Genomic DNA, 12047 nt, shown 5'->3' on the forward strand with positions numbered 1-12047 from the left:
GTAGAGAAAGAATGGCAATGATTTCCCAGAGTAGTCATGATTATCTACACTTAGGTGAATGAAGGGTCTTGGTTTCTTGTGTGGAAAGAAGACTGCAGCCAATGACTGGCAATATAGAGATTATTTCCAACTTTCTGTTTCGAGGGGCCTACCCAAAATGAGGAATATACAGTGTTCTATTTCCTTTTCATTCATCAACATTTTGTGAGTATATATCATGTGCTGAAAATATCTCAGTGCAAAAAGATCACAAAGAAAATGACAGACAACATATAATTTTATGACTGCATTAAAAGAGACTCAAATAGGATATAATACAAATGGAGTTATTAAGTCTAACAAGCAGAGTCAAAGAACACTTCAAAAAAGCAAATACTTCTCTTCCTGAAAATAAAAAAGGAGACTGCTATTTGGACACTGGGAGCAGAGGTAGAGAGAGTGCAATTCACACGAATGGAGAGAATAGTGTATGAAAAAGACGGGAATGTATGTAGTAGCATAAACAAGAAGTTCAAGCCTACAAATGTCGACAAGAGCTAAATCATAATGTGCCATCCATTTCTTGGATAACATCTTGTATTTAATCCTATAAATTAGCAACTTTAAAATAGGATTTTGTAGAGTCTTGACTGCTTTAAGAGAGGAAGTGAAAGAAATGCTTAAGTGGTTGAATCTCTAGCTAAAAACTTGCCTAAAACTACTAATACAAAAGTAGAAAAAAGTATGTAAAACATGTTACACTTTATATATAAAAAAGAGTTATCTATCCATTTTTTGTACCAAAGAAATATAGTAAGGATTAACCAGAAAATAATGACAGTAGAAACGTACTTTAATGAAAAGAAGGAGGGATGGAAAGCAGATGACAGGGACGACAAGAAAGTAACAATTCTATGTGTATGCCTTTGTATAGCTTCAACTCTTGGAACTATGATAATATTTCATATTCCCTCCAAATAATTAATTAACTAAAATCAACCAGAGTGTGGAAGAAACTCAAAATGGAAGACAAATATTTCTAAAACCTAATTGTATTATAAATAAAACAGATAACCACTCTAAACAGAGTGGAAAATAGTTAATCTAACTCACTTTGGAAACTAGTATTTGCCTTTATATTGTGGCCTTGTTTCATGAATTTGTTTTTCACGGAGGAAGGGGTTAGAATTTCTGAAAATGACTTACATATACACTTAGATTAAGAAACCGGGTAAATATATTGTGGATGATGAGAGCCAGTTTTCACTTGTAAAGAAAAGAGTTACAAATAAAGAAAGGAGAACGCTAGAATGAACCTTATGGCACTGCATTGAAATCAGGAGTATCAGTATCAACTCATAGAGATGATAGACAAATAGATAAACAGATAGATAGGTAGTTACGTGTGTGTATAAGTGTCCATACATAGATTTTCTAACTATATCCTTTAAAAGGGCCAAGAAGCAATAACTACCCTGTAACAAGAAGCACACCTTGCACCCAAGTCTTGGATTTTATTTATTTTTATTTTTTTTATTTTTTTTTTGAGATGGAGTCTCGCTCTGTCACCCGGGCTGGAGTGCAGTGGCCAGATCTCAGCTCACTGCAAGCTCCGCCTCCCGGGTTCACGCCATTCTCCTGCCTCAGCCTCCCGAGTAGCTGGGACTACAGGCGCCCGCCACCTCGCCCGGCTAGTTTTTTTGTATTTTTTAGTAGAGACGGGGTTTCACCGTGTTACCAGGATGGTCTCGATCTCCTGACCTCATGATCCACCCGTCTCGGCCTCCCAAAGTGCTGGGATTACAGGCTTGAGCCACCGCGCCCGGCCTCAAGTCTTGGATTTTAAATGACCCTCTTTGATAAATGGAACTACAGTCTTTAGAGAAATGGTTGATTATAGAGTTGGGGTAGGAAAAATATGAGTCTGGAATATCATATGATGCCAGAACGTGATAAATTGTTCAAAAAATTATGGGAGCAAGTTAAAAGGACATGAGAATCAATCTGTAATAGCTCCCAATGGTCAAAGCTGGAATAATTTAAACAGTCAAATAAAGAATGATAGCATTGAGTTATAATTCATGAAATAAGTTTCCATTAGTCTATACTGGCATGAGTAAATAAATGAATAAATAAGTTGGAAACAAGGAACAGCTCTTCTTTTCAGTAGAATTCCAAATAATATGTGTAGAAGAAATGATGGAAATAGAAAATCACCACTGGTAAATACCACAGTAATACTTGCTACAAGCAAAAATTACAGTTGGATGCTAAAATTAGGAAAAAGGAAGTTTGAGGAGCTATCATATATTTCCATAATCTAAAAGTGTCTCCCCACAACACGTTTATTAGTTACAATGGGAAAAACAGGAAGCTTACAGTTAAGACACATAGCAAAAAGCCCCTTAAGTAAGTGATCAAAATCTACATTGCCCGTGATTAGATACATCACATCATGAAAGGATGCACTAAGAATTGTACGACATGGCATGACTTCAGTCTAACCATAAAAAAGGAACATTCCACAAAATAAATGGCCAGTGCTCTTCGAAAGAACCAAGTGTGCAAAAGATGAAGAAAGATGGAGCACGGTCACAATATTCAAAAGAACCAAGTGTGCAAAAGATAAAGAAAGATGCAGCACTGTCACAATATGAAAGAGACTGAAGAAACATGACAAAAAGCAATATAAAATCTTAGATTGGATCCTGAATCAGAAAAAGGACCATTATTAGTGGGACAACTGGCAGAATCTGAATAAGGTCTGTAAATTCATTAATAGTATTGTGTCGAGGTGAACTTTCTGGTTTGAACAATTGTTTTACGGATATGGTTTATATATAAGATATTAACTTTAGGAGAAACTGGGTGAAGAATTATTGGAAACTGCATTATTTTTACAATTTTTCTGTGAGTCTTAAGTTATTCCAAAATAAAAGTTTTTTAAAATTACTTCATAAAATGGGAAGTCATTAAGGATTTTGCATGATCTAATTTCCAAAATGCTAGATTTTCAAGAGGAACCCAATCTTCAAAGGGAACTGAAATTTGAACTTAAAAAGTGAGCAGGAATCGATTCATGTTGACTGAACATGTAACAGGGGAGCTGGGAGAAGACATTAGCTTAGTGGCAGCGCAAGCACATTCCATACAAAGTGAATGCAAGGCTTTGAGCAGGGCCCATGTTGGTAGGGTTGGGGATCCTAAAATAGTGGCACATTAAACAGGCTTGACTGGAGGTATGAATGAAAGGTTAGAAAAGCCTTTAAAACCCAGCACTGGGCAAGACTGGGGCTAGGAGAGACAGACTTAACTTCAGCATAATGTGAAATAGGCAGATATGCATTCTAATTTTAGTTTGGGCAAGTGAACATGTTTCTTTCCGTAGTTCTTGATTCGGTTTGGCTCTGTGTCTCCATCTAAATCTCATCTCGAATTGTAATCCCCAAGGATCGAGGGAGGGACATAGTGGGAGTCGACTGGATCATGAGGGCAGTTTCTCCCATGCTGCTCTCGTGAGAGTAAGGAAATTCTCATGAGATCTTGATGGTTTAAAAGTGGCAGCTTCCCTCTTAACTCCCTCTCACCTGCCGCCTTGTGAAGAAGGTGCATGCCTCTGCCTTCTGCCATGATTTTATGTTTCCTGGGGTCTTTCCAGCCATGTGGAACTGTGAGCCAATTAAACCTGTTTTCTTTATAAATTACCCAGTCTCAGGTAGTATCTTTATAGCACTGTGAAAATAGACTAATACAGTTGTGTATAGTGTGTTAGAGGATTCCAGATTTTACTCTGTATTATAGAAGTTCGGAGGAAGTGGGAGGTAGTATGAGAGTAAATCACAACAAACAATGCATCTGAAGGTAAGTACGAAATGTGCTTTCCAAGAGAATATAAATCTACAAAATTCTTTCCTGGCAAATCACTTAATCTTCATGTGATGTCATATGATTTATTTTGCCAAGACTAATATAATGTCTAGTCACTTAAGTGATATTAAAATTACTGACATGTACCTTTCTATGTTGTCTTATTACTTCATTGGGATTAAAATATTTCATGGCTTATTTAGAAAGGCTCTACCCATAAAATCCTGAAGTTAGCATACTTGTGTTTAATTACTTGATAAAGACACATACAAACCTATTACCTCCTGTAAATTCTCAATCTCAGAGTCACATTTGGCTTCATCAATTTAGAGAAAAAGTAAGAAGAATGCTATAATATGTTTTGCTGTCTTAAGTTTTCAGCTTATCCACATATACTTTTGAAATTCATAGAATTATCCTTAAAATAAAATTTCCATTTGAACAAAGACAAGGAAGACCATTTAAATAATCGAAAATAAGGTATAATTTGATATACTAATGTTCATACTGATCATGTCTGTTTCTGTGGCCTTCAGAAAGATAAATACTAATTTTTTAGAGGTGGGTATTTTCTGTCTAAAATCCGTAGTAAGGAAAATATAAAGAATAAATGCAATTAGTCCTCATTTTTTGGTTTGTAAAAGGGAAACGTTCATATCCAGTTTATGCAAGACGTCTTGGCTAAAAACAATGTCTCTTCTTTATGTTTTTACATGTCAAGAAATACAGAGGCTTACATAAATCAAGCCTGATATTCTTTTAGCTTTTTAATATCAGTGAAAATAGTGAGCTGATACTTCCATAAAATGTTTATAAGATATTTTAATAAAGTTAACAAAGAAGCGTCAACATTATGTAACTTAATCATTTTCCTGTTAAGCTCTCTAGATGTAACATCATTTCGATTTTTGTTGCTAATTGATAGACCAAATTAATCCAAGATAATATTAATCTGAGTATCTCATACACTCTATTGTTTCTCAACTCTATAATTAACATACCTGTAGCTTAGTAACTTCACATTTAATTGAAGGTAATTCTTTGAAGCCTTTGCCAAAAACTCTCACCATCATACAATTAGATTTTCGAACATCACAGAATCCAGCATTCCCAAGCTCTGTAATTTCAGGAGCTTTGTCTTTGGAAAAAAATATAACAAATACTACATAATTTCTTTAATTTCAGGAAAAAAAAATATTTCCAAGCCCCAAATTAAAAGCATATGGAAAATAATGTTTTAAAGTATACCTAAAATGCTACTTACAACACTAATTAAGCCATTAAATATTAAGAGTAATCTGGTATTAGAAGAGGTATCTACCATTAAACCAATAATAATATTACAGACACTACCAGTCCTAAAAACACAGGTTTCACTAATGTTTAATATTATTTTATATCAATTAAGGACAAATATTAAGAAATTACCACTATAATAAAGTACATTTTGGTTTTGCCATTTTGGCTTGTGCCACATAGCTGGGTTATAGAAAAAAATACTTCCGTAATAAAATATAGTAGTTAGTAATGCAATGTATTAAAATTTCAAAATGTCATCTGTATCAGCAACATCTGGTTGTCAAAACGGATAAATGCAGTGCGTAAAAGTTATTAAACCCTTTGCCTATGTACTGGGAAAACCTAAGTGAATGCAACTCTACTAGCGGTAGGGTAGAAAATCATGTGTATTCAGAACCCTAAAAATCTTGATGAAATTTTTTTTTAAAGCTTGGGTTACTTCAGTCCATACTTTCACAAATTCAACAAATGTTTAGTAATTTTTATCTATCTGTTATTATTCTAGGTACTGGGGATGTAGTAATGAACAAAACAAAAGTTTCTGCCTTCATGTAATTTACATTCTAGATGGAGATGGGAGGATAAAAAAAAAACTAATAAAAAGATAAATATAAATCATATTACATAATTGTTTTCAGGAATATAGAAAAATAATTATATTAACTATATTAAGGGAGATTAAGACCATGAAATTATGTAAGAAAAACAAGTCTGTTTTGAATGACCACAGAGGATTTTTTGATAATATGACATTTGAACAGAGAAGTAAAGAACGTAAATCATAAAGATCTGTGGTGGGAGAATCCTCCGGTGAGAGGGAGCAGTGAGTGCAAAGACCCTGAGGTGGGAGCAGGCCTGGCTCCTTTGAGGAGCAGCAAAGCTGCCAGTGTGGCTGAGGAGCGGTGAGCTGGGGGAGGAATGCTAGATGAATTCAGTGAGAGAGGAATCTCAGACTACCTAGGGTCTTCTACGCCATGGGAGGGATTGTGGACTTTACTCTGAAGGAGATGGAGAGCCATTCGGGCTATATAAACACAGGAGCAATATGATCTCACTCACATTTCAGTGGGGTCACTTTAGTTGCTGCTGTACAGAAAATTAGTTTTGAGAGAATCCATGATAATCCGAGGAGGAAATAATGGTGGCTTGGACTATGGTTGTAGCAGGGAAAGGAATGAAATGCTTTGAAGCTGGAGCTGGATTTGCTGCTAATGAATTAAACCTGAGGCATGAAGGAAAAGGACAGGCAAAAATGCCTGCAAGTTTTTAATGTGAGCAAATAGGAATGACGTTTGCATTTATTAAGAAGGAAAAGGCCATAGGTGGAAAAGAGCAAGATGGTAATAATGGGAGGGAAATCAGGAGTTACTGGTTTACTTATTAAAGGAAACAAAGCTTTGTCTAAAATATTAGTTTTTTTAGTTTCTTTGTCTAAAATATTAAGACAAAATAGTTTGTACTGTATAGATAGATGCGTTAGAGAAAAAAATAGTTTTAAGCAAATTAGTATAATTAGCAAAACAATATAAACACAGTGCTTTAAAAATACTAAATGCGAGTTCTGGGAAAATAATGATTCTCTATAAGGTAGAGGGCCCACTTGTGTGTAAAGGCCCTGAGGTTAAATGAACTTGGCATTTTCAAGGGACAGCTTAGAGACCAAAGGGGCTGGAGTGGAACGACAGGGTGACAGTAGTAGGGAATGAGTTTAGAGAGACACTGAGTGCCAGATCACACTGTGCCTTCTAGGCTGTTATAAGTTACTTTGGCTTTTACTCCAAATAAGATGAGATGCTGTTAGAAAATTAGTAGTGTATTAATTAATATGATTTGCAGGTTTTCTCTATAAAATCTGAATAAACACTGTTAGGATACTGAGGGTGAAATAAAGATCAAATACATTTTTATAATGAAATATCATATGCAGTATCAAACTTTGAGAGTATTTACTTACCATAGGAATCACTGCAATCATAGGAAGTAAAGCTTGGGGAACATGCACACCCCCATTCCATACACTGCCCATTGCCGCTGCATAAATTGGGACATTTTAATACTAAGAGAATGTCTTCAATTGACGTTCCATACTCTTCTGTGTTATATTTCCCCTCCTCCACAATCCTCCTTTCACATTCATTTTCTAAAAGGGCCACACCTGCTTCTGCCCAGCTAAGATCATCTTTTAACAGAACATCCTTCACACACATATCTATAACACTGTCTATTCTCTTGCCGAGAAAAGCAAGACAGAGCCTTCCTATGCTGGAGTTGGCTAGAGTCTGCTGACAGACCGTCAAGGTGCTGTACTCGGTGAGGCCAGAGGGTGTGGGCCAAGAGGGGACAAACTCTTGCTGTACATCCTCAGTGTGGTCCTCTGGGAAAAAATAAGTAAGTTCCTCCAGATCCGTTTGGCTGAGACTCGGGAAAGCAAACAAAGGAAGGAACTCATAAAAGTTTTGCCGTTTCCGTCTGTTTTGTCGATTGTACCTCATTTCTTGGCTGGGGCTTTCCTGGCCTTGTGTATATTTCTTAGTGTCCAGATATTTTAGTGCATCTTCTTTCTCATTTCCAGGATGTTTTTGTACATTTAAGCCTAGTTTAGTCAGGTTTATGTGGTTGTTTTCTTGTGGAAAGAAATTTAGATTATATTCTTCTTGAGATGTATGCTTGTTTATCTCTCTGACAAGAGTGCCTGAATTAATATATTCAGAAGTGACATCTAGTTCTGGTATCAAAGAAGGTAAGCTGACATGACTGAGGTCTTTGCAACCCGAGACAATTTCTGATTGAGAAACACTGCCCAGATCATTGGAAGACGGATACGCTGCAGTGTCCACTGAACAGCTACAATAGGATGGCTTTCCAGGTGACGTCAAAGAAATTGGCAGTGTGTCAAACATGCTTTTTCCTGGTAAAATCCTTCCAGATGGAAAATAGGAAAGAATAGTAATTTCTACATAGACATTTTTTCCTAATATGTGTTGCAAAAAAGCAGAATGTTGAGCCACCACCCGTTTTAAGTCTAATATTAATACAATCGCAAGTGGAAAAATAGTGTCTTACCTCCATTCATTAATAAAAGCAACATAATTGTTAAAATTTTGATCAATTTGGATCCCATTTTTGTCATGGAAATCATTCTCTGGATTTTCATCAAAGGTTCCACAAAGTCCCAGAGTGTTTCTGTAATCTACACCAGGGGCTCTGATCGTTAGACTCATGCCCCATTCACCAACATCAGCACGGATGAAAGCCCCAGAAGCAAACCAGATCTGAAAAACAGAAATAAACAATACAGAAATAAAAGATATTGAGCAATATTCAATCCGGATTAAGAAAAATCTATTATTTAAAAAGTAAGAAATAGTTATTCCCTCAATATAAAAAGAGAATAAAATACTGATTTTCTTGACTACAACTTTCCTCTTAACATTCTAAGCCAAAATAGGAGTTTTTGCATATTGCTGACCTGAAATTTGAGGACCATACTGATCTTTTTATTGAAATATATTGCTTGCAACTTCTTTCTTTAAATAATTTAAACTAAAATGAGATAATTTATATAATTAATACATTACAGATATTGAGGAAGATGTTTACCAAGTAATGTTTCTGATAATAATTATTTAATACAGAATTAGATTGACAAGTAATTAATTTACACAGATGAATATAATTTTAGAGGACTACATGTTCCTACAGCTAATTAGCATTCTCTAGCTGCCAGTAGACAAACAGAATCAGAAGCTAAATTATAACTAGAAGGTAGCTTGAAGTTGGCAATCTGAGCAAGGAGAGTTTGCTGAATGACCCTAGTAGCCTGTGAAATCTAACTGTGAACCACCTCTCCCATCACAGGAATATCACCTCTTCCAGACTGGCCACTTTGATGTACTGTATATGTGGAGAAGCTCTCTCTTCTAAAATCACTGAAGATACACCACTGTGTTTGCTCTTCTGGTTGTTTTTCCTCTTTTAATTTTCTTAAAATTTAAAAATAGCTCTTTTTTCTCTTTTTACAAAAATGGTCTGTGCTAGTTACATTAAATTATTTAAAAAACAAACAAATTTTACATTCCAAACCAACTTAAGGTAGCTAAAATTAAGATTTTGATGCAAATTCTTCAAAAGCCTCTTTTATATTTTGGGCATATCTTTGCCTGTCAATAAACCCACTCACCTACTCCATCATTTTCATGACTACAAAGTGTTCTACTATATGACATCACTATATTTAGAGTTTTAGTTAAACCTGTTTATTGATCACTACTTAACCATAACTTTTTCCTCTTATAAGGAAAGATACAATAAACATCACTGGGGGTATGCACATCCTTAACTATTATTTTACAATAAATTTCCAGGAGTAAAATTTCTTGGCAAAATAGCACACATAGGTGCAGGTTATATATGATATATCTGTTCCCTGGAAAGACTGTTACTAAATGTACTATCTCTACTCTTCTTGATATTGTATGAGAGATGTTCAATCTTTATTTATTTATTCATCTATTTGACTACTAATAAGGTTAAATTTTTCGTATTTTTATTGGTTTTTGTACTTTTGAACATATCAGTTTTATTTCTTTTGTGAAAAGTTTTTTATATTATTTGCTCATTTTAATCAGAATGCTGATTATACATTAGTGATGCATGAGTTTTTTCTATCTGACCTATGTTTTATATGTAGCAAATATTTTCCCAATTTTTGATTTGCATTTTGGTTTTCAGTGATGGAATTCAAATACATAATGTATTTTCAAAAATGATTTTTCACTTCAGTAAATATTATACAAAGATAAACTTAAATTTTTAATGCTTTTATTTAAATTTAAATTTCACTGACTTGGAATTACTTGTTTGAAAGATGAGTGGAAGGTGGCTATGACCTGAAAATACAAATAGTTTACTCACAGATATGAAGTATAATCTTTAAAAAAGTATTAGCTTGCCAGGAGTAAAGGAAAAAGAATTAAAAATATTAGTGAATATATAAGCTTAGGTTTGTTTCCTGACTTCATGTTCTATTACACTTATCTACCAGCCCATTCCTTAGGTAGTACCACACAATATTCATTTCAAAAACTGGTTAATTATTCCTAAATATTCATTCTTAATTATGTCTGTCATCTCTGTCTAATATACTACTTATTACACATTGTCAAAAATAATTTTATTAAATAATCCACCAAGTTGTCATACTAAAATCTTAAATATGGCAGTTTAAATTTTACATGGTTTTAACTATGTTGTGTGTATTTGTGTGTGGTAAGTGAAAAAAAAAGTATTCCCTCTAAGATGATGGTTAATATAAATGCTATTTTGTTAAACAAACTAATGTTGAAAAATGATAGCTCCTAATTTAATAGAGATGTTTATCTGAAAGGAGAGAAAGGAAAAATACTTTTAATGTTAAAGAATCATACATACTGTGACTTTTCTTCCTAAGTAAGATTCACTTATCTTGATATTCCTGGTTACATCTTGGCTTTTTACAAATAAATATGGTTGTGATTCACGTAGCTGACCACTGCACATATCAAAAGTGACTATATCACCTCCTTCATGGGCAACAAACCCACAATTACATGACACTGGATAGTGAAGACTTCCGCAGTCCCACTGACGTACATGGACTTCAAAATCACGTGACATACTCTTATAAAGCACAAATGTTCCAGTCTTGAAATTATCATATACCCTATCATTAACAAAAGGCAATCGCATTAAAAAATCGTGTAAAATATCACAGTAGTATGTTATTGATTTGCAATAGCTTTATGTATCATGAGCATTTTGTTGTGTGCACTGAAGGAAACAAAGTAGCTGTAAACGCCTCAATCTCTCCCACTACTCCTTTCTTCCCTTTCACCACTCCAGTCAAGCTGCTGTCCTTGAGCAGGGCAGGCTGGCTCAATGGTCTTCTCGCCATATATGTACCCACGTGACTATCTCCCTTATCTTTGAGTACTTGTTAAATGTCACCCTCACCAAATGGCTTTTCATAACTACTCTATTGTAATATAAATTGCAACCCCTCTTTTCAGCCTTCCCTTTCCACCCAATTTAGTTTTCTTCACAGCAAGTATCTTCCTCAGACACACTTTGTATTTTACTTACTAAATGTGTTTCTATCTCTCTTCACCTTTGCAAAGGCCAGCTCCATGAGGATAGAGAATGTTCGTTTTGTTCAATACTCCCAGTCCTTAGAACTTGGCTTTTCACCTACTTGTTGCATAATTAATCTTGTTGAATTGTCAGAATAAATTCATCACTACTACGCTTTCTTGAAGTTTTTCCACTAAAATGTCTAAGCCTTTACTTATAGCCATAAAGGATTCTTGCCTATGAGATCAGTTCCTTCAGGTTCTTAACACCTGTTGACACCATTGGAGTACAATTTTTTTATAAAACAGTTTCTACATATTGAACAATTTTACTGACAATGATCATATTACACTTTTTTAGGCAAACCACATCTTGAAAAAAATGTTGATGCAACACTAAGACATTCTTATCATTTTCCTTACAGACATCTCAGAATTATGAATCTCCCAGAAGAATATAACTGAGTTTAAATCTTTCTATGCAGATATTAATAACAAAATAGTTTAGATTACTTTTTATTCTTTTTCCCATTTTACTTTAAATTCCAGAGGCAAATATCCAGGTATCTATAATAGTTATAGTAGTTTTTTTTCGTGAATATTCTTGTCAAGGCTTAGGAGTAATTAGTTTTAAAAATAATTCTAATATGTTTAATCATTTTGCCTAAACTTAAACATTGTTTTAATATCATATGGAAATGTTCTAAACATCTTTAGAGCAAATAATTTAATCATTATTAAAAATTTAAAAAGCGTCTAGCAAAAAAGATTCTCTGCGTTTGTAATAATATTTAC

The 12047-nt window shown here is 34.3% G+C and overlaps 1 protein-coding gene across 1 annotated transcript in view; it reads right to left on the reverse strand.

Annotated features, from left to right (window-relative positions):
* Positions 1-12047, reverse strand: part of VWDE (von Willebrand factor D and EGF domains) — a 111420-nt gene that overhangs the window by 29934 nt on the left and 69439 nt on the right. The window contains exons 11-14 of the mRNA XM_050784819.1: positions 10576-10846; positions 8209-8417; positions 7100-8064; positions 4848-4984 (exon numbers count right to left, since the gene is read on the reverse strand). Coding sequence (XP_050640776.1) covers positions 4848-4984; positions 7100-8064; positions 8209-8417; positions 10576-10846 — 1582 coding nt within the window. The remainder of the gene's footprint in view (positions 1-4847; positions 4985-7099; positions 8065-8208; positions 8418-10575; positions 10847-12047) is intronic.

The sequence above is a fragment of the Macaca thibetana genome, chromosome 3, assembly GCF_024542745.1.
Source record: "Macaca thibetana thibetana isolate TM-01 chromosome 3, ASM2454274v1, whole genome shotgun sequence".
Lineage (NCBI taxonomy): Eukaryota > Metazoa > Chordata > Mammalia > Primates > Cercopithecidae > Macaca > Macaca thibetana.